Here is a 24,002-nt window from a genome sequence, read left to right as displayed (position 1 = left end):
GGATGGGCTATTACCAGCAGGAGAGTGAGTTTGTGTGTGTGGGGGGGGGGGGGGGAGGGTGAGAAAACCTGGATTTGTGCTGGAAATGGCCCAACTTGATGATCACTTTAGATAAGCTATTACCAGCAGGACAGTGGGGTGGGAGGAGGTATTGTTTCATGGTCTCTGTGTGTATATAATGTCTTCTGCAGTTTCCACGGTATGCATCCGATGAAGTGAGCTGTAGCTCACGAAAGCTCATGCTCAAATAAATTGGTTAGTCTCTAAGGTGCCACAAGTACTCCTTTAATTAAAAACAGAAAAATGAAAGTCTGGGAAGATCATGATAGGATAGGTTCTAAAGAATGCTGTTTCTGCAAAGAAAAATCATGACTCACAAATCTGTTAGAATTTACTGAAAGTGTCAATAATAGAATATATGAAGGAGAACCAACTGACATAAATTATTTATGCTTTTGAAAAGCCTTGGATAAGATCTCTAACTAGAAGCCACTAAATTAATGAATCTGTCCTGGCATGAGAGGCGAAGTATTGTCATGGTTCAAAACCTGACTAAGGGACAGGAAACAAAGAGTAGGGAATAAATTATCAGTTTTTATCCTGGCAAAGGGTAACAGCAAGATATCTCCAGATTCTGTATTAGGTGCGTTGTTTAATATATTTATTAACAATCTGATGGAGGGGTGAGCAGTAAGGTAGCAAAATTTTGCAGATGACAGCGTTGATTAGGTTAGTCAGTTCAGAGAAGAATGTGAAGAACGTCCGAGGGAGCTAACCAAACAAAATGAATGGGCATCACAGTAGCAGATGAAGTTCAGTGTTGATAAATGCAAAGTAATACACATTGGAGGGGGAAAAATTGTGCTACTTATGGCTTGTCTACGTGAACATTTAATTTTCAGCAAGCTAGAGTGTAAGTTTATCCCTCACTAGCCTGTTCACTAACTATCCATGTAGACCCTGCTGCCTTGCACTAATGGTTAGTATGTTTTGATCTACTGCTGTTTCAAAGCAGGGTAGATCAGAGCATGTTGAGGAATTGTTAGTCCGCATCAGCAGGGTCTCCATGGACAGTTAGTACTCAGCAAGCTAGGGAGGGGCAGATTCACACCCTAGCTTGCTGCAAACTGAATGTTTATGTAGGAAAGCCCTCATATTCCTAACAGGGTTCAAACTTCACTGTGTTAAGTCAAGAGAGTTTTTAAAAAATAATTTGAAAATAAACTCTCCACGTCCTAGTATGACGTCCAATCTGCATATACTAGAAGTACAATCATATTTTGTTTAACCAGGTCATAACACACTCTCACCTAACCTATTTGACAAGATTAATTGAGGCATGTTATCACAATAATGTCTGAATCACATCTGTATGTCCATATTACCATGCTGTCCTACTATGTTTGGTATATTAGTAGCTCAACTACTTACATTTTATTTTTCAGACAAATTTCAACTCACTCATCTGGGTTGTACTACTATGTTGCTCGATTTGGCATGGATTTGCCCAACCAGGTACATCTAAATGTTGTAAAAACCTTGAATTCAGCAATAGATTGATTTAAAGTAAACTTGAACTGTATATTTTTACCATGGTTTCGTTTAATATAAATAGCACACTTTTGCCTTCATGTACTTCATGGTAACATATCCGAGAAGCAGTAATAATAATAAAATAATAGCTCATATTTTGCTTTTTCTTGGTGGCCTGTTTAAACTGGATTAACCTTGAGTTACATGGCTAGTAGTGAGTAATTTATTTATTTTAAATTAAGTGTGTGATTATGAGCATATTTTAAGATAAAATAATTTATTTCTGTTCCCTGACAGGTGGAAGTGATTGTATAAAAGCTAATGCAAAATCATGTGGGGAATGTATACAAGCAGGACCAAACTGTGGCTGGTGCAAAGAGGAAGTGAGTATATTTGTGAAATGCTTTCTCTGATGTTTTGTCTTAGGTATTTTAGTACTCTAAAAACTATCTATTCTTACCCTATTTTAGGATTTTCAATAGTAGCTATTTATTTCAGTGTCTACAATGTCTAAATCAAAGCTGAAGAACAATTCAAGTATCTTATGCTAAATAACGGGATGAAATCTGGATTGGCTAGCTCTGCCCATCAGAAAGTGCCAGAGATTTTGATCTCTCTTTCATTGCCAAATGTTAAGGGCACACAGACTTTAGGAGATCTGTCTCATAGTTATTTAAAATCATTCCAGCCTGGAGTCTGTCTGGGTGTGTTTAATTATATTCTCCCAGTGACATTAGAGGATTGGTAATTTTAGATACAGACGAAGTGGAAGAGGGAAGCTGGGAGTGAGAGGTTTGAGGGGTTTAGATAGGTTTTAAACCTGAAATGTTGAAGTTTCAGTATTTGATTCTTAGGGTGGATTGGTGTTTTAGTTTTATATTTCATACAAAAAAAAGACAATGCAAGGTTATGTAATTAAGCACTCAAGTCAGGAAGTGCAAAATGTAAGGTTGAACGTACAGGGTCTGATCTTATGTATCAAATAATACAAGATAATACCATATAATTTATTCTACAGTCTTAGCCACATATGTTGAACTGTTTGTTCCAACTAAAAAAAAAAAAAACCTGAACAGGGATCAGGTATGGAAAATCTCAACCTGAAATGTGACTGTTTCAGACAACTATACAAAACTGAAAACAGGAATGTTAGTGGAGTGTCTGTTACATACAACTTTAACTAGAGTGGTTGCTGCCAATTGCAAGTTATAATGTAAATTAATAAGACAGTAAGCCTTACCTATTTACTGTTCCACACACACACACATACCCTCCGTAAATATTGGAATATATTCGTAAACTTCAACTTTGTTGTTTTGGTTGCAGATTCATGTAGCTCCGGGCCAGTGTCACGTCAATAAATATGTCTGACACGTTTTACGAGCCGTGCATAAATATCTTCAATTTTTGTTTATGTATTGAAAAAACTTCGCCTTTCTTTCAGTGATTAAAAATGCCTCATACTAGAAGCCATATGAGTGCATGTATTCATACCGTATTTACAAGTCAAAATGCTTTTGTGGATTATGGGATGGTAGCTTTTGTTCAAGACGAAGTTTTCCAAGACTGTTTAGTTCAGAAATACGTTCCTCTCTTTCTCCTCCTCATTGAACTTTTCCCAAGTGTGTCAGGAGTTGTATACATCAGAGCACTAAAGAGAGAAGGTGGGTGAGGTAATATCTTTTATTGGACCAACTTCTGTTGGTGAGAGAGACAAGCTCTTGAGTTACATAGAGCTCTTCTTCGGGTCATCAAGGCACTGTAATTCTGTTACAGTCTACCTAAATACTGTGACATACTATTTAATTACAACGTTTCCAAAAAAAAGCAAAACTAAAGTTCTGTTGCTGCACATATCAAATAAATATGTTCAGTCTCTTGTAGGCTAGTTGAGGAAAGGCAGATTTTCCCATTTGCTAGTGGTGGTTTTCGAGCATCTCAGTCAGAGTAGCTAATTGAATAGTGACTTCATGTTTCTCTTGGAAGAGTTAATTTGAACACTTTTTTTTTACCTTGCCTCAGTCACATGCACAGATTGACTTTAGTAAAGTTAACCGTAAGCTGCTGCACTGGATAAATTTTTCACTATAGTCATTACTAAATTTAGTAAAACAATATATTTGAGTTTTATATTTTACAATTTAAAATACACTTTTAAAAATTTGCCAGTGTCTCTAGAGGTTCTTGGTGCATAAAAATAATGGGGTAAATACCAAAAGTAGTGTTATGTGCTCAAGCCATGTGTCAAAGATTGTAAATTGCTGTGAGTTTGATGATGTTCTTCCCCATATCTTCTAGAACTTTTTACAAGAAGGAGAGCCAACTTCTGCCCGATGTGATGACTTAAGAGCACTAGAGAGTAAGGGCTGCTCTCCAAATAAAACAGAAAATCCTAGAGGTACCAAAGAAATCCTCAAAAATAAAGAGGTAACAAATCGTAGCAGAGGTACTACAGAAAATCTCAAACCAGAGGACATTACCCAGATCCAGCCACAGCAATTGACACTGAAGCTGCGAACAGGTATGGAGATATTAATTCTCATCTTCATATAATTTTTTAGGCTTTCACTATTATCTATGACTTTGATGTGTTTAATGCTACATATATCTTTCTGCAATAATGATGATTGTTGCTAGGAAGCGCAGCGATTTGAAGAAGAGCAGTCCCATCCCTGTAACTCCAGGCGCTCGGATAACCTGGTGAATGAGAGAAAAGCTTAGGTAGATGGGCGTAATTGACACAGAACATTGAGCTAAAAACAAAAGATGACAAAGAACATGTAGGGGGCTTGCATTAGTAAATATATTCCTACGAAAAGACTAGTTTACAAGTTAAGACAAAATTGTCCCATTTTGTAGTGCTTTTGACCTGTCATCCTGGAGCATGTCCATCTGGAAAATAGAGTAGTAACCTGTCTTGAATTGGTTTTTCGACGAGCAGACTTGAAAGGCAGGATTAATATCAACGGTGAGTGGCTAAACAATCTCAGGTTCGCAGATGATATAGTGCTGATAGCCGAAAATACAGCTCAGCTTGAGAGAATGCTTAAAGAAGTGAATGTGAAAAGTAGTCAAGTCAGATTAAAAATGAATTGGTCGAAAAAGAAATACGTGAGATCAGATGTTCTGCCAAGAACCCAAATAATTCTTGGAGGAGAGCAGATCCAAAAGGTTGATAAATACATTTATTTGGACCAGGAAGTCAACATGTGCCACAATCAGAAAGGCGAACTGTTGCGCAGAAAAAAAAGCTGGATGGCACGCATTCAGTGACATCAAGGACATCCTCCAAGGAAAGATCAGCAAAACAACTCGTGCAAATCTTTTTAACTCAACCATGCTTCCAGCAGTGTTATATAGCAGAGAAACATGGTCGCTGACAAAGACTGAAGAACATCAACTGTCACACAGAGGGTGATGGAACGAACATTTTTGGGCATTTCTCTCTGCAATCACATCCCCAACTAAATAATGTTGGAAGCAGGCTCAGCAAAATACGGTGGGCAGGACATGTGGCCCGACTCAGCAACAACAGATGGACCGCAGCGATATCCGAGTGGTATCCAAGAGAACAGAAACAGCCATGCAGTCAGCCTCCAAAGAGGTGGGATGATTTCCTAACAAGGAGATATGGACAAGCATGACAAAGGATGGCTAGCACAAGAGAAGATGGGAAGACGTGTTGTGATTGGCTCAGTTTCAACTGATGAAGGACCAACAGTCTACACAGATTAATAATAAAAGGGAGGGAAGATGAAAAACACACAGAATGAAAAGTTATAAGAGCACTGCTGTCTGCCAAAGCACTCTGTGCCCAAAGGCTGCACTAGTTGAGAACTAGTTTTTGAGGTTTGGTAACCATGAGAGCAGAATCCCAGCAGCCAGATTTGCAGGTTTCCGCATAAGATACCTTGTTCTAGGAGGCCAAAGAAGTGGGTACAGACCTAGATGAATGAGCACAAACCACAAGGTAATTGTGTAGCCATTTTCATCCCTGAAATAGAGACTTGGCTCCTTTTGAACAGGAAAACAGAGTTCTTAGAAGAGAAAATTATAATAGTACTCCAGAGATCTAGGAATCTAGCAGTCTTAATGAAAAGTCTTGCCATCTTTTGGATAAAATGGAGAATTGATTTAGGTATCAGCTCATTCAAGAACTACTTTATCTGGGTAGAACTAAAGTTAGGATTCTAGTTGAGACAGTTGCAAACTAAGAAACTCTGCAAGACAAAGTAATGGCTGGCAAAATGAGACTTTAAAAGTCAGATGGAAGAGAGAAGCTTTGTGAGGGGTTGAATGGTGGCTTCATGGGGGTTTGTGAAATTAAAGTGACTTACCATTACAGGTGGCACTTTGACTTGAAGCTTCACATTGGCAATAACTTTCCAGAAGTATGAAGGGAGACAGTCAGTGTGTCTGTCTTCCTGTGAGTTTCGGAGGCTCAAAGGCATGGCCTTGGCCTGTGAGTAATTTAAAATAGTCAAGAAGAAACTAAAACCGACTTGTATGGCTCATGAAGGGGAACTAGATTTCACTCTTAACACCATTAGTAAAAGGTTTTCCAAATCCTTCTATAGCATTTTAGGGTAGAATCTTCCCAAGACTTTAGAATATCAGTAAGGTCCTGAGTGTAGCCCTAAGTTCCAAGTGTCAGTTTCTGCACTTTCAGGCAGAAACCTTCACATTGGTAGGGTCTGGGTATACAGGGCCCTAATGAAGCCTATCCAGATCTAAGGGGGGGACAATCTGCCATCTGTAATAATCTTGGAAACCATTGGTTACTTGGCCAGAGTTGGCAGTGGAATTTTAAGGATTAGTTTCACTATGAGACATTCAGTCGACTATATTCATCCTGATTATCGCTACAAAAAGGTTGTTTTTTTTTCTCCTGCTGATAGTAGCTCACTTTAACTGATTATTCTCGTTTATAGTTGGTATGGCAACACCCATTTTTTCATGTTCTGTGTGTGTGTGTGTATGTATATATCTTCCTACTGTATTTTCCACTGCATGCATCCGATGAAATGGGTTTTAGCCCACGAAAACTTATGCTCAAATACATTTGTTAGTCTCTAAGGTGCTTCAAGTACTCGTTAAATTCTTCAATGTTTCTGCAAAAAGAAATCTTGGAATAAGTCTTTCATCCTTGAATTTTTCATTTAAAGGGGATCTATCTTTGTTGGATTTTTTTTATTGCATGTTATATAAGCTCACCCCATGTTTTAAGGCTGTAATAAGTAATCACAACAGGGTGAGATAGGGATGAAAGGGTAAACCAACTCTTAATTTCCTTTAAGTTTTTTTTACCTCCTTAATTTTACAATATCCATAGTCTTTTGTGTTTCTGTGTTTTAATGGCATAAAAAACAGGGGGAAATAGCTGTGCTACTTACCTTGCAGGAACGTTATTTGTTGAAATTAATATTTAGGTCAAGATTTCAGAAGTGACTACTGATTTTTGGTGTCACAGATTTTCATGTATTCAACATAAAACAACCTATAGGGACCTGATCTCAAAGAGTTGGCCTTCAGACCTTTCTGAAAATCAGGCTTCTTTAAGGTGTTTCATATGGGACATGCAAAATTGTTAGTCACTTTTGAAAATTCTGGATATATTAATTTGCAGTTGATCACTTCCAGTTATAGAAGTAACCTTATTCATGGTTGCGGTGAACCTTTTTTTAGGACATTGGTGAAAGACCTTCAATAAAGAATTTATATTTCTTGTCAGTTCAGTTACTCTTCATTTTGTAATGAATGGGGGTTATTTTTGTTGGTTTAGGGGAACCACAGACATTTTCATTAACATTTAAGAGAGCTGAAGACTACCCCATTGATCTTTATTACCTTATGGACCTCTCTTACTCCATGAAGGATGATTTAGAGAATGTGAAGAGTCTTGGTACTGCTCTAATGACAGAAATGAAGAAAATAACTTCAGATTTTCGAATTGGTAAGAAAGGATTAATTAATTAATGGACGTGGGAAAAGGGAAAAATCCCATTTGTAGATTTAAAAATAGTAAAGTTGAATTTACTGATGTGTTTTTTGACTGTCTGAAAAATAATAGAAGAAGAAAAATGAGCAATATTCATATTATTGCTATTCTTCTAGTAAAGTACAGTTTAGAAACTGTTCCAAAAGAATATTTGGAATGTTGAGGGGGAAAATTGAAATTTTTTGAACTGTGCACTATTCCGTCATGATTATATATATATATACTAGAATTACACTCTGACTGAGGGGTTTTGTTCTGTTTTAGGATTTGGCTCCTTTGTGGAGAAAACTGTGATGCCTTATATAAGTACCACACCAGCCAAACTCAGGAACCCTTGTACAGGGGACCAAAACTGTACGAGTCCATTTAGTTACAAAAACGTGCTCAACCTTACCAGTAACGGAAAGACGTTCAATGAACTTGTAGGTAAACAACACATTTCTGGCAATTTGGATTCTCCTGAAGGTGGATTTGATGCAATAATGCAAGTTGCAGTTTGTGGAGTAAGTGTATATCAATTTTCATTACTACTATATTAGATCAAACTATTTTAATGCAGTCAGAGTGTCTCACTGTTGTTGACCTGAAGTTTAAAAACAGATCTACATTTCACTTTACCAACCAAGACTGAGATTTATCCTTAGGGCAGCGGGTGGAGACAGAGCAAACAGAACTGGAAGCATGCACTTACGTTATATAGTATGTACATTCCACTCACTGAAAGGTCCCTACTGGGAAATTTGAAATTAGGAATATGAGCCCTCTTTGGTGTGGAGGGCAGTCCATGAACATTCTCTTCCCAGAAGTTTCTGTAAAAGAAAAGTCAAAATCATGAAATCTTTGCGGCACATGGATGTTTTTAACAAGATCAAACAAGTGTTCTCAAATGACTTTTACATGTAATGTACCCTTCATGATTTTCTTTTAAAATATATGCAAAACACTTCTGTGTATTGCACTTTTTTACAGGCCACTTATACTGAGTAGATAGAACTTAACTCTCCCCTTTTTAATTTTTGCTACTTTTTGGGGGACTTCTATGGACCAGTGGATTCCGAGTTCAAAACGTTCACAAAGGAGCTTAGAAAACACTTGCTCACAAAACTTCCTTGGTTCCTCAGTAGTTTGTTCTGGTTCGAGTTTGGCCAGGGCACAACTTTCTACACTTTTTCCATCCCAGCCCACCCCCCTTTTTTTCTGTCATCCTTATTCAAGTAATTACAGCCTTAATGCCCCAGTAGAGATAACAAAAGGAAAGTGACATCTTAAGTGTATAATAACCGTCTCTTCCTTCCTACTCACCACACTCACAAAACAATAGGAAGACCTGTTACAAATAGAAATATTCTAGAAACCTTTACTTAGAAGCTAATGTAACATGTCATGCCGCCAGCTTTCCGGACATAGAAATGAAAATACTGTATGTCACACAATACTTCTCATTTAAAATCCTTCTAAAACCACCAACAAAAAAACCTTCAGTACAGGCCATTTCAATAGTGACATGCCAGCACTTTTTGATATGTACAACCATTGGGTCTACACTTGAAGCTCTAAGTTAAACATAATACTATAAAATAAACCTGAGAGACTGTAATGTGCCACCTTCTCATTCTGTTATTTCCCAAACAGTTTCACCTGCAGTCATTGGTACTGATACACACCTGCACAATGCAAAATTCCAGAACACAAGCATGAGCTATTGCTTTTTTACAATATCATTGTACTGTTAAACTATTAAGTCAGAGTTAAGGTTGCTGCTGTTATTTAAAGGAGAAGCCAATGCATTATTTTAGAATTTCAGCTTTAACTATGAATTTTCTGAGATTCTAATGAGTATTTTGCCTTTTTCCTCCCTCTGTCTTAAATGCTATATATGCTTAAATGGCCCAATCCTGTAATAACTTCTGTAGATGGCTGAGAAAGTTTACAGGAATGAGCCCCATATTTGTAGGCTCAGAACTCTGCTGCGCCCAGTTTGCAATGGGTGGAATAGCGATGAGAAGAGGGGATGTCAGGGATCTAGTTATAGCTCCCCTGATTCTCTAGCCTGTTCTGTGTTGGCTGTGGAACTTGTGCAGTTTAGGACAACCTAGGGGATTCTTTAATGTCCACTAGTTGATAATGGTCCTCTTGGTACCATCTGACCGTACAGGCTTGCCAGAGCACACTGTACACTTTTACCCCAAACATGCTCTCTATCATTGGGCTACAGGGTAGTGGTTTGGGAATTGGTTATGTCGGCATTATGTCTTACCGAAACTCCACAGTTGGGGTGATATGGGCAGTTTCTTCATCCTTTGTGCCACTCAGGTAGTGCTTAGAGAGCAGAACAGACAAGAGTCTAGGTCAGAAAGTGTTTTGTTCTCTGATGAAAGGTGCTATACAAGCGCTACTGTTGCTGATAATATTACAGGACAGACTTGAACAAAATATGTGCATAAACTAACTATAACTAACTTTTAAAGGCTTATTTTAGTTTTTTTTTGAATATTTGTCATGTCTGCCTTCTTGTATTTAAATCTAAGTGTATGTTGCATTGCTTTAAACAAATTAGGGGGGGCGGGTTAGTTTTTAAAAGAATGAAATAAAAATCATAAAACTTTTTTTCCCCTAAGACACAAATTGGATGGAGAAATGTGACAAGATTGTTGGTATTTTCTACGGATGCTGGATTCCACTTTGCTGGAGATGGTAAACTTGGTGGAATTGTTTTACCAAATGATGGGAGGTGTCATCTGGAAAATAACATGTACACAATGAGTCATTATTATGTAAGTCTTCATGCCTAAACCAAAGTAAATTAATAAAGTTTAAGGTCAGAAAGGGATCATTAGATCACCTAGTCTGGCTGCCTGTGTATCACAGGCCATTAAATTTTACCCTGTTCCTCCGTATCGAGGCTAATAACTTGTGTTTGGCTAAAGCATATCTTCCAGAAAGGCATCCAGGTGTAACTTGAAAAGATAGAGATAGAGAATCCACTGTGTCCCTAGGTAGTTTGTTTCAATGCTTAATCACAGTCATTGGTTTTAAAAAAATTGTCTGATTTCTAATTTGAATTGTCTGGCCGTTGGTTCTTGTTATGCTAGATTTAAGAGCCTTTTAATAGCTGGTATATTCTCCCTGTGAAAGTACTGCTACACTGTAATTAAGTCACCTCTCAATTGTCTTTTTAATAAGCTAAACAGGTTGAGCTCTTTAAGTCTCACTGTAAAGCATTTTCTTCAGCCTTCAAATCTTTTTTGTGGTTCTTTTCTGTATCATCTCCAATTTTTCAAAAACCTTTTAAAATGTGGTCATCAGAACTGAATACAGTATTCTGGTATCTCTCTGACGCTATATACAGAGGTAAAATTGTCTCCCTAGTCACTTGTTTACATATCCAAAGCATCACACTAGAAGCTCATGTTCAGTTACTTGTTGACTGTAAACCCTAAATCCTTTTTAGAGTTGCTGCTTTCCAAGATACAGTCCCCCAAATCTGCAGGCATAGCCTGCATTCCTTGTTCTTAGATGTGTAACTTTTCATTTGACTATATTAAAATGTACTTTGTTTGATGGACCAATGACTTCCCTGTCCTCATCACTATTTACCATTCTTCTTTGCTTGATTGCGCATGTGCACACCACTTCAAATGTGCATGCACCCGGTGCACCAGCATCAGAGATCTTTCGTTTAGCCGTACCTCTCCCAGTGGTGCACGCATCCTCTGCTGCCATGTTCTACTCTGCAATGCTATAAAGGATGGAGCCAACCCTTACTCCCCCTCAGTTTCTTGTAACTGCTCATACTTGGTAGCTGGAGTGTGTTAGCTTGCTTTGGCAATGTTTTTCCTTTCAGGAAAATTATTTCTAGAGTATATAGTTGGTACACGTTTTTTATAAAGTTATAGTTAGTTTAGTGTATGTTTCATTTTTTAAGAGTTTAGTAGATCTGTCAGTTCCTGCTTTTTCTGAGTACTGACACCTGGTACTGGGGAATGCCTCATTCTCTGGGCTGTATACCTTGCACCAGCTGCAGGAAATCCATGTCAGTGAGTGACCCTCATTTTTGATATGTGAAGTGCCTTGGTGAGGATCACGTCCAGGACAGGTGCCAGATGTGTAAGGAATTTAAGCCCCGAACCAAAAAAGATACAGAGGTGAAGCTTTGTCACTTCTTAAGGTGGCTGTACGTTCTAAGTGGGCAGCATGCACGTCTACTTCTGTCAAGAGTGCTCCATTGTGGTGTCTCAGCAGCACTCTCCTCCCCCAGGACCAAAAAAGAAATACTGGTGGGGTACTTTAAAGGACTCTTCCTCCAAAAGATCAAGATCCCCAGCACTGACATCCAGTAGGCATGCTGGGAAACAGGGTAGAGTGTCCTCGGAAAGGAGGCACTCCCCAGTGCCAGTAGTACTTCATGAAGGCTCGTGGATTCCAGCACTGGGGCCTGTGGCATTATGACTGACCGCTGCTGGAGCACTGTAGCAACCCCTTCGATGCAACAACAGCAGCATCAGGTCAGCCCTCTTGGTCCAGATCACACCAGAAGCATGTGATGTGGTGTGATATCTCCAGTGCCTTTCAGTACCAGATTCTGTGGTGGTGCAGGAGTTGCTGATCCATTAGCAGTTGATATGTAGTCTTTGTTGCACTTACCTACCTCTTCTGCAGTTTCCACGGTATGCATCCGATGAAGTGAGCTGTAGCTCACGAAAGCTCATGCTCAAATAAATTGGTTAGTCTCTAAGGTGCCACAAGTACTCCTTTTCTTTTTACCTACCACTGTTATTCAGATCCAATACCTACTTCAGACCATCTGGCACCTCCTCGCCAGACACCATCAAAAGGCAAGCCCAGCATGCTGTCCCTGTTGCTTAAGTCTTTGGAGACGCACTGCCAGACCTTGTCACTGTGTGGTACTGCACCTCCCTGGTCAGGAGACTCGGTATCTTCCTTAGAGTCAGAAGTAGGTTCTTATGCCCCTCAATCTTGGGATCAAAGGCATTGTTCATCTTCATCAAGAGAGTTGCGCTCCTGGTATGCAATAAAGGGTCCACATTGGTCCAGAGACTTGGTTTCATGTGCAAGTAGGGGTTGGGGGCCCCATGCCTTACCAGTGGCCATATTGGAATCCCTGGGGGTTTCCTCCCATGCTTCTCCACAAGAGAAGAGACTCAGGACATTGTTCCCAGTGCTGATGTCAGTACCGAGTGAGATCAAATAACCCTCCTGGAGCCTCCTGTAAAAGAGGTTGAAGAGACTCCTTTTCAACCATCTTTGTATGTAGCCACCTCATTACTGAATGATGCAGTGATGTCTGGGGTGTCCTCTCCTCTGCAGGATGACTACAGAGCATGTGTCTCCTCTGTGGACATACAGGTGGAGATGGTGCAAGATTCCTCCCATAGACTGGTGGACATACTGGGGTCAGCAGGACCTTCCCATATAACTCTATAAGTTTTTTCTATAAAACGATATTGACTGGTATTAGTATTCCTGTATTTGAATTATTTGTTAATTGAATCCCGAATCAGCGTTTCTATTATTTTGTGTGGGATTGATGTCCGGCTGACTGGCCTACCATTACCCAGGTCATCCCATTGCCTTTTTTAAATGCTGGCACAATGTTAGTACTCTTGTGGAATTTCCTCATTATTCCAAGATCTATTACAAATTAACATCAGTGGGCCAGAGATCTCTTCAGCCAACTCTTTTAGGACTTTCAAGTGCAAGTTATTCAGGCCTGATGATATGTAGCATGTAATACGTTTAAGACAAGAGTGTGGTTAACAACTATGCTTTTGTGGCTTTTTGGTAAGTAGATAAAATAAAATGTGTGTAGATAATTAAGTACTCGATTGCTAAAGACAAGTAGCTGTAAAAAGTGTGTGCGTGTACATGTTCCCAAACACATTTTATGTAGATTAAAATAAACGTTTTGTTTAATACCAGACTACATTTGAGTCACAGTTTGTTTAGTATTTAAAATGGATAAAACACCACACAAGGCTAATGGTTTTGATTAAGTCAAAAGTATTATGAAACATGATAGGATATATGTTAGCGATTAAATCAGACTTTATAGGAAGTGATTAAGAATGTGAAAATTTGATTTATTTTATATTTATTTTATATTATAGTCTTGTCTAAAATGTGTTTATACCATATTCACCTGCTGGTAGACAGTCCTGCCTTGAAGGGTTTTGTGGATTTTTTGGTTTTGGGGGAATTTTTGTTTGTGTTTTTAAAAAAGCTTGCCCTTTAACTAAACTATTGTTGTTTGGTTGGAAGCCTATGCTTTTAAAATTCAAAAAGCAATTTAATATTATGTAAGGTTAAAAAACCCAGATTGTTCTTTATCTGCTAAATTTGAATTAAGTTTCATGTCTAATTTTACAGGATTATCCCTCCATTGCTCACCTGGTACAGAAGCTTAGTGAGAACAACATTCAGACAATTTTTGCCGTTACTGAGGAGTTTCAGGCAGTTTACAAGGTAAAGTAAAAAAAAAAAAATCACATGAGATAAGCTTCTGTTGCTTATATTTTTCCAGACAGTTGAGAGGCTGATTCTGATGATCCAGTATGCAATCATCAAAACTAATTTGATTTGAAATTAAAATGTGTATGAAAACGGGTGACCATGAAAGTGATTTTTGCCATTCCTGCTAATTACTAAGCAATCTTTTCTTGAGCAGTTGCCTGTCCCAATATAAAACCTACCAGTCTGCTTTTATTTTTCAAGCAGAAAGTGGGTGGATTTAATCTTTCTTACTTTTAGGTTAGAAATAACAGTGCAGGACCTGCTTTTTGATTCAAAATACCCGAGGGGCATGGAGACGTGGAGTCAAAGGAGAATTGTGGGAGGGGCAGAGCTGAGCTTAAGGGGAAGGAGTTTTGGAAAAGCACATAACTCTTAAACATGTTTTAAAACTAGTTCTCTCAATACCTGATTTAGAGAACTTGAAAAGGTGGGTTTGCCATTATTTGTATTTTATGATTTTACCAACAGAACTAACTTGTTTTCTTTCACCTTCATTTGATGACAGTTGATCTCCCTCTCCCTGACTGTTTTAATGCACCAGAAGGAAATATGGCTTATGGTTCTAAAACCTTTTATAGTTACAGAAGTATCTTCTTAATTAAATACTGTCTGAATATTTTTTTAACTTAAATGAGAGGTTTTTTTAAATAATTTTTAAGGAGAATACCTTCCTTTTTTATTCAATCAAAAGATATACGAGAATTTTAAAAGATTGCATAATTTTGTTTTCAATATTCCAGTCACTGTTTTTATTCCTTCACAAGTTACTGAAACTATTGGCAACATTTTTGTCTTGGTCTTGGGAGTTTTTCCTGACTGTATAAGGTGGAATCTCAGAGTTACGGACAGCCCGGGAATGGAAGCTGTTCAAACTCTGAAATGTTCATAACTGTGAACAAACATTATGGTGGTTCTTTCAAAAGTTTACAGCTGAACAATGATTTAATACAGCTTTGAAACTTTACTATGCAGAAGAAAAATGCTGCCTTTCCTTTATTTTTTTAGTAGTTTAGGTTTAATACAATACTGTACTGTATTTGCTTTTTTTTTTTTTTTTTTTTTTTTTTTGTCTCTGCTGCTGCCTGATTGCATACTTCCAGTTCCAAATGTGGTGTGTGGTTGACTGGTCAGTTCATAATTCTGCTGTTCATAACTCTGATCTACTGCATCTCAGTGTATATAATAAACAAGCTGTTAGAGTGGGATTTATATTTGTGTAAAAGTAATTTACACTTTCTACTTTTAATATTAAAAGGAACTGAAAAATCTGATCCCAAAGTCAGCAGTTGGAACTCTGTCTGCAAATTCCAGCAATGTGATTCAACTGATTATTGACGCCTACAATGTAAGTTTGTTTTTAATTCATGTATATTGGCATCAGTTTCTAGAGAAGCCCACTGAGGTATGCTCTTTTTTAAAAACATTGTGAATGGAGTAGAAGATGGAATGTTAATAATTGCATAATCTTGTCAAATTCTGAAGAAAAGTGCACAGCTGTATGTAAAGATTAGCATTCTCTCTGCAAAAAAAAAGACTTATCTTCTCTTTTCAAACCCATCTAACATTAATTGTGTTTTCTTGCATCTGATGTGATCAAGAGGACATGCTTATTTTTCCTTGCATGATCTTTTCTTATTGTAAGGAGAGGAAAGAAGCTGTGCTTTTTCTTCACCACAGCAACCTTTATGTTTAGTAATCTTTGAGCCATGTTGTTAAGTTCTGGAGGGAAGCTACCTCTGGTCTTTAAATGATGATGGTAGTACTTCAAAGAATAGTGAAAGTGGGTTTAAACAGAAGTAATGAATCTTTGGGGAACTGTTAAGAAAACACCCTGGCGTGAGAAAGGACTGATAAAACCTAACGACCCTCCACAGAACATTCTGAAAAGTGTCTTCTAATAAGGATAATGTATGTGCAATTTTATTCCTTTCCAGATTTTGTTCTCCTTTACTGTACTGAAGGCTGGTGTGTAGAGAATGTATTTTTGTGAAAGTCTCTCTTCAGGAAATGACCATTTAATAGGCTCCACCTTTATTTGTCAACTCTTTTAAAGCTAGATGGTAGTTATTACTTAACTAATAACTAATTTTTGTTTTAGTCCTTGTCTTCAGAGGTTATCTTGGAAAACAGCAAGTTACCAAAAGGAGTAACAATCAATTATAAATCTTACTGCAAGAATGGAGTGAATGGCACAGGAGAAAATGGCAGAAAGTGTTCCAACATTTCAATTGGAGATGAGGTAATTTTTCTGTTCAGTTGAAGTATACAGTACATAGCTGACAACATACATTTTTAATACCTAAAGAATTGAACAAGACTGAAGATCTCTGTAATATTTTACTTTTTAATAATTTAGACAGAGTGCCTTTTAGTACTGATGTAAGATTCCATTTATTTCACTTACAGGTTAAATTTGAGATTAGTGTAACTGCTAACGAGTGTCCAAAGAAAGGACAAAATGAAACCATTAAAATTAAACCACTGGGTTTCACTGAAGAAGTGGAAATTAATCTTCAGTTCATCTGTGAATGTCAATGTCAAAGTGAGGGAATTCCTCGTAGTCCAGACTGCCATGAGGGAAATGGAACATTTGAGTGTGGTGCTTGCAGGTAAATAAATGGACCTTTTATTCTTTTTGGCAAACGGGAAATATGAGCACACAGTTTCTTTATTTAGGCTTGCTTTTTTTTATTTTGGGCAGGTTGGCTGGGAGAAACATTACGGTGCTTGGTCATCTTAGGGTCTTACCTGTGTTGAATACTAACTTGTCTCCAGAAATAGTCCCACTAAAATAAGGGGAATTATTCATGTAGTAAGGCACTGCCAAGCAAAGTATCAGAATCTGGCCCTTCATGAGTTGGTCCTTCAAAGAATATGGAGGCCTTATTATTTTAAGACCCATTTATTATGAAAAATACTGCAAGGATCAAATAAAAATGGAGCGTAAATTATAATATTCTTGTGAGCTTTAAGATTGACCTAATTTTTACCTTTGAGACATGAAGTCTGGATTTTCTTCCAAGGAGTTTTACAATGCATTTTGTAGCTTCTTGGCAGGAGTGCCTGGCAAGCTGGCACCAGCTGCTCAAGACCAGTGATGAATGAAAATTCAAGGCCAATCAGTATTAACAGACAAGGCTTTTAAGATGCTGTGATTTTCCTCATCGCTTTCTTTATTTTATTTATTCTTAATGTTTGGGGCTCTAATTACGTAGATATTTTCAATTTTTATATGTTTTAAAATCCCTTAGGCTATATAGAACTATGTGTTTATATGTATAATTGAAATTCCCTTTCATTAATTATATTTATTAGTGTTCAGCACAAGCTATGGAAAGTAAACTAGAAACCAAATTCTGCTTTATTACACCAGTGAAAGTCAGACTTAATTCTATTGGCTTTACTGGAGTTGTACTGGATTTTAAAAGATCAGAATTTGGCCCTAGAAGTGGGCCAGTTAGACATCAACCCGATAATCCCAGTTTGGGCTCTTCATTTTCAAAGAAACCTATAGCTAAAATAAAGATGATTCCTTCTGGAAAACCAGGCAGACAACCTGAAAATGTGGCTCAACTCCTAAGAATTTCACCTTTAGGGAAGTAGGATCCAAGCTCTCAGAGAGTAGTGAACAACACTGATATCTGGTTAATACATTCCAAACATTATTTATATGCAGTATTGTTCTAGCCAGGTTGGTCCCAGAATATTAGAAACACAAGGAGGGTGAGGTAATATCTTTTATTGGACCATCTTCTGTTAGTGAGAGAGACAAGCTTTCAAGCTTACACAGAGTGCTCCTTCGGGTCTGGGGAATTGCTCAGAGGGTCTGTCTACACAGCAAAGCAAAACCCGCAGCTGGCCCATGACAGCCAACTCAGGCTCATGGGTCTCAGGCTGCAGGGCTGTTTCATTCTTGTGTGGACCTCTGGGTTTCGGCTGGAGCCCGGGCTCTAGGCACGCACCCTGCAGGGTCCCAGAGCCCAGGCTCCAGCCTGAGCCCAGAACTATACACAGCAATGAAATAGCCCTACAGTCTGAGCCCCGTGAATCCGAATTGGATGGCACAGGCAAGCCACAGATTTTTTTTGCTGTACTGACATACCCAGAGTGTCACTACTAAATACAAGGTGCAACAGATTGTTTAGCATAAGTAGTTAATTCATGTTTCAAGGGACCATTCAAGGTGACGTGGACCATTAACACCTATCCTGTCATGGGGTGGGGGAAAGCTGGATTAACCACTTTTGCTGGTCTATACAAGAAAATTAGGTCAATTTAACTGCGTCACAGGGGTGTGAAAAATCCACGTAGCTGAGTGGCATTGTTAAACTGACCTAAGTCCCTGTGTAGACACCAATAGTGCCACTGTAGCATTTTAAGTGTAGACATACCCTAGATCTGTGGTTCTCAAAGCCGGTCCGCCGCTTGTTCAGGGAAAGCCCCTGGCGGGCCGGACTGGTTTATTTACCTACCACGTCCACTGGTTTGGCCGATTGTGGCTCCCGCTGGCTACGGCTCACCGCTCCAGGCCAATGGGGGTTGCGGGAAGCAGCGCGGGTGAAGGGATGTGCTGGCCGCCCTTCCCACAGCCCCCATTGGCCTGGAGTGGCAAACCGCGGCCACTGGGAGCCACAATCGGCCAAACCTGTGGATGCAGGAGGTGAACAAACTGGTCCGGCCCGCCAGGGCTTTCCCTGAACAAGCAGTGGACCGGCTTTGAGAAGCACTGCCGTAGAGTACATATCTGAGGGCTGGTCTACACTAACGCTGTAAATTGACCTAAGTTACGCTACTTCAGTTACATAAATTGTGTAACTGAAGTCGACGTAACTTGGGTCGACTTAGTGCGGTGCAGACACCGCTGTATGTTGACAGGAGATGCTCTCCCACCAACTTATCTTCCGCCTCTCGGGAGGGTGGAGTACAGACGTCGATGGGAGAGCACTCTGCCATCAACTTAGTTTATCTTCACCAGACCCACTAAATCAATACCGCTGCATCGATTGCAGCAATGACAATTTAGCCAGAAGTATAGACAAGCCCTGACGCCTGAAGAAGAGCTCTGCGTAAACTTGAAAGCATGTCTCTCTCACCAACAGAAGTTGGTCCAATAAAAGATATTACCTCACCCATCTTGTGTCTCTAAACATTATTTTTAAATTGAAGAAGTTTTCAACCCCTTTCCCAGCTCCCTCATATGCAGTTATTTATTAAAGACAAACAGCAATAGACATTGATTTAATGGAAAGATTTCAGGAGCATATTTAATGCAGGACCTAATTTTGCCAGGATACTTTATATGGAATTCCCTTTGAAGTCAGTGGAAGTGGTGTGTGCACTGAATGCTTGCAGATTGGGGCATGTTTCTCTAACTGGTAAGCATTTGGAAAGGGGGAGTCATCAAATATTACCTGCCTGAAGCACTATCTGCTTCACTTACTTTTACTTTTATACATCACTGCCACTGACATCTCTATGACTTCACATACAAAGACTAAAAGGATAATGGATTCAATATGAAGAATAGTTCCTTGCTCTTTTCTACACTTGAATGATTTCCTGATGAAAGCTTCATCTCTGGTTTAAGTGGCTCTCAGGTTTGTTTCTGGTAACCATAAGAAACCACCTTTTATTCATAAACACTAGTTCCTGATTTTCTGAAGTGCTGAAACCCCTTCACTGCAATTGAAGTCATTGGGAGCTGCAGGTGTTCAGTACCTCTGAGAATCCAGCCCTCGAATGCCCAGTGTCCAAGCGAGAATGTTTCCTTGATAGAGATTAAGTGGGGTAAAGGGCAGTAGCCATAGTAAATAGCCATTGGCACTACTTTTATATTAAAATAATAAGTAATAATGATCTCCTTTTACAGAAATAATGGCTACATAGCTATGTTGTCATAGGTTGCAGCCCTCAGCTTTTCACCTGGAACAAGTAAACAGCTGAGAAACTGCTTAATGGCACAATTAGGTCCTAAGGATGGTTACACTTAAGTCTCAGCTGGTATCTAGTTTGAACCTCAAACCATTCCCTGGAGAAACAGTGACTACTGCCTTTTATCCTGTTGAATCTTTTTCTTGTATATATTATTGTATGTAAACATTTTCAGTTCACATGAGTTTTACCCAATTTAAATCTTAGGCATATATTTTTCCTCTAGGTGTAACGAAGGACGTATTGGAAAAGAGTGTGAATGCAGCACAGATGAAGTAAATAGTGAAGATATGGATGCTTACTGTAGAAGAGAGAACAGTACAGAAATATGCAGTAACAATGGAGAGTGTATTTGCGGACAATGTGTATGCAAGAAAAGGGAAAACACCAATGAAGTCTACTCTGGCAAATATTGTGAATGTGATAACTTCAACTGTGATAGATCTAATGGCTTAATTTGCGGAGGTGAGAAATATAGTTCATAGTTCTACAAAACTTTGCAAATATGTTACAGGGTGAGGCTGACAAATTTGAACAGTGGCTAGGTGACTTAGAGGATATGATAAATGACTATAGAGCCATTTGAATCTGGCCTGAGCAGATAGTGTCTGAAGATAGTTACCTAATAATATAATGGCCATCAGTCTATAGCCAAGGCTATGGTATGTGCTAGTAGAAATGCTAACACTTCAGATTAAATATCTTCCCTGCCATCACAGCTCCAGTCTGTGATGTAAAGTGAATTTGACAAAAGCTGTAAAATGCTATGAGACCTTCAAAAATTTAAATACTTTTGCCTTTTAAAAGGAGACCAGAACTTATTGTAAATCTCATAAATCTGACACCAGGCAAATACCTACAGTATGTATTAATATAAAATGATAAAGTAAATTATAAATGATTAAAGGAGCTGAAATCATTTGAGGGAGAATTTTGCACTTGTTTTTACTACATGCCCCATCTAAGAAATGTTGGGTGGATCTGACAAGAGGTGTAGTAAATGCTGAGTCAAGTGTCTTGAGACTGTACTACTACACTCAGGTTTCAGAGTAACAGCCGTGTTAGTCTGTATTCGCAAAAAGAAAAGGAGTACTTGTGGCACCTACTGTAACCTCGATCAGTACAAAATGAGCTGGTAATCTTAGCCCAGATACTAGTGGCTATTGTTCATATTGTATAAACCACTGGTGACTATTTAAGCTATTACCAGCAGGAGAGTGAGTTTGTGTGTGTATGGGGGTCGGGGGGTGAGACAACCTGGATTTGTGCTGGAAATGGCCCACCTTGATTATCATGCACATTGTAGGGAGAGTGGTCACTTTGGATAAGCTATTACCAGCAGGAGAGTGAGTTTGTGTGTGTGTGGGGGGGGGGGGGGTGAGACAACCTGGATTTGTGCTGGAAATGGCCCAACTTGATGATCACTTTAGATAAGCTATTACCAGCAGGACAGTGGGGTGGGAGGAGGTATTGTTTCATGGTCTCTGTGTGTATATAATGTCTTCTGCAGTTTCCACGGTATGCATCCAATGAAGTGAGCTGTAGCTCACGAAAGCTCATGCTCAAATAAATTGGTTAGTCTCTAAGGTGCCACAAGTCCTCCTTTTCTTTTTGCGAATACAGACTAACACGGCTGTTACTCTGAAACTGGTGACTATTTGGTATCCTTCCGAGCAGTCTCAGAAAAGGCCAAGGACTTAATCAACTGTGAAGAGTAACTGACCTTTTTTCATGAGACTTAAGCTCTTCTAAAACAAGGTTGAGGTGCAAATTATGTTGTTTACCATATGTTTGTATAGTGCCGAGCAGAGTAGAGCCCCAACCTGATTGAGGCATCTAGGCTACTAGCATGATATAAATGTTAAATTATTGTTAAAGAGAGGTTGCACTGATGCTGATTATCTGTTGTGGGGAGAGGGCTTCATTTTATAATGGTCTCCATGAGTGACCATTCACCAGCCTTTCTGGTTTTTTGGTTGTGGTTTTGTGAGGAGGGAAGAGAAATGTCTTTAACTATAAAAAAAAAACTCTCAAAGGAGGCAACATTAATTCTACTTGTCATCTTTTTATCTTTGCATCAGTCAGTTTATATTTCTAATATTCCCTGATGGCAAACATTATTCAAAGTATTTCTCGGTGCCACAAAATGAATATTTACTTAAGTTTACTAAAATATCTTTTTAACATGCAGGAAATGGTGTCTGCAAGTGTAGAGTATGTGAATGTTACCCCAATTTCACTGGCAGTGCTTGTGATTGTTCCTTGGATAAGTCTTCATGTATGGCTTCCAATGGGCAAATCTGCAATGGAAGAGGAACCTGTGAGTGTGGAACCTGTAACTGCACAGATGCCAAATTCCAAGGCCCCACGTGTGAAATGTGTCAGACCTGCCTTGGTGTCTGTGCAGAGCACAAGTAAGTGTCAGTTCAGCAAAGGCGAGGCTTTCAGAGATGCTGTGTGTATGTGCGGTTTTGTTATTTACATATTCTCAACTTTGAAAATGAGGCCCTTGATATTCATTGCTGCTTCATTCTCATATTCCAATCTGAAATATAGGGATATAATCCCCTGAGGCAGTAGGAGGAGATGAAATAAAGTTAAGAGTCACAAACACACACAAAAAGTACACAACTTTGACTGGTTACCTTAGCTAAGATCGTTTAGTCCTTAACTTTCTTCCGTTTATATCAGAATGTGATTTGTGATAAATAAAAATCAGTTCAGACTGGCTTTTTTTGGATAATACTCTGTTTATAGGACAGGGACTACTGCATCATAGTTAACCTTGCAACCTGGTTTCTATGTAAAGCCAAAGGTACCCTGGATTGCATCCAGGAGACTGAGTTCAAATCTCCTCATCCAGTGACTGCAGTTAATATTTCTGTGTATTTCACAACCGTTAGTATTGACTAAAGACTCCTATGAGGAGGTTCTATGGCCTGTGCTATACAGGAGCGCAGACTAGATGGTCCCTTCTGGCCTCAGTATCTATAAATATTCCTACCCTAAGTGCAAGGGACCCTCATTTCATAGATAAGATGACAGAGATTCTTCTTTGAATCGTGTCCGACTTGGAGTGCATGCGCCTTTGATTGAAGATTTTCAGTAAAAGTGCCCATTCAGCCAGCGCATGTGCTTTATGCCGCCTCATGCCCTGCACCAAAACTATATCGGGCTGCACCAGCAGGCTGTGCTCAGTTCCTTGTCAACCGCCTCAGCCTGAGATGGAGCCTTTAGTGTGCCCATTTATAACTGTTCAGAGTTTATTCTTTAGACTAATTATTTTCTGTAATTTATTTTATATCTCTTATTTTGTAGAGGTTTGCATTATAATCCCTTTTTCTTAAGAGGGTTTTTTTTCTTTTGGGATCCCTGTTGTCTTGGGATATGGCAGGATCTCCAGGCTTCAAGTGTTGTCTTGCGTCACACAGGGAAGCCATCCCGGCTCGTGACGGACACTCCCAGTATATTTGCTGTTAGGGGGAGATGGATGTCCCTTAAAAGCAGAGCTATGAAGAATTGGGAGGTGAAACTTAAGCTCTTAATGATGGAGTATTCTCTCCATCCAGCATTGCATCCAAGCCCAGAGACCCCCAATGGACATCAGCCTCTGAGTGAGCATAGTGCTGCATCATCATCTGCACGCTCTTCACAAACCTCTACAGACCTACACAAAAGAGATCCTCAGAGGACTCAGGGAAAACCCATAAAAATAGGAGTCATTCTCTTCATAGTTTACTCCAGGAATGCCTCAATCTCCTCAAAATAAGACTACACTGGAGACCTCATATCCTCCACTGGGTATCGCTGAGGCTGCAGGCTCCATCAGTATTGACCTTGTGCCTAGTGCTCTGAGCTTCTGTAAGGCTAAAGGAACAAAACATGCTTTGGCAATGAGGTCCTCCATTGTACCACAGTAGCAAGACACTCCAGGGAAGAAGTCTAAGCACTCTTTTTCTTAAAAGATGGTATCTAGAACTCTCTTGGTATTCACCATGCTTAAGCTGGT

The 24,002-nt window shown here is 39.1% G+C and overlaps 1 protein-coding gene across 1 annotated transcript in view; it reads left to right on the top strand.

Annotated features, from left to right (window-relative positions):
• Window positions 1–24,002, top strand: part of ITGB1 (integrin subunit beta 1) — a 74,933-nt gene that overhangs the window by 28,115 nt on the left and 22,816 nt on the right. The window contains exons 2-13 of the mRNA XM_084620898.1: window positions 1,446–1,515; window positions 1,831–1,916; window positions 3,832–4,054; window positions 7,316–7,486; window positions 7,796–8,034; window positions 10,150–10,305; window positions 13,919–14,014; window positions 15,318–15,407; window positions 16,161–16,301; window positions 16,469–16,671; window positions 20,220–20,458; window positions 22,185–22,407. Coding sequence (XP_084477024.1) covers window positions 1,446–1,515; window positions 1,831–1,916; window positions 3,832–4,054; window positions 7,316–7,486; window positions 7,796–8,034; window positions 10,150–10,305; window positions 13,919–14,014; window positions 15,318–15,407; window positions 16,161–16,301; window positions 16,469–16,671; window positions 20,220–20,458; window positions 22,185–22,407 — 1,937 coding nt within the window. The remainder of the gene's footprint in view (window positions 1–1,445; window positions 1,516–1,830; window positions 1,917–3,831; window positions 4,055–7,315; window positions 7,487–7,795; window positions 8,035–10,149; window positions 10,306–13,918; window positions 14,015–15,317; window positions 15,408–16,160; window positions 16,302–16,468; window positions 16,672–20,219; window positions 20,459–22,184; window positions 22,408–24,002) is intronic.

Source organism: Lepidochelys olivacea (assembly GCF_965140295.1).
Source record: "Lepidochelys olivacea isolate rLepOli2 genome assembly, chromosome: 2".
In the NCBI taxonomy this organism is placed as follows: Eukaryota; Metazoa; Chordata; order Testudines; family Cheloniidae; genus Lepidochelys; species Lepidochelys olivacea.
This window is presented reverse-complemented; position numbering and strand designations above follow the sequence as displayed.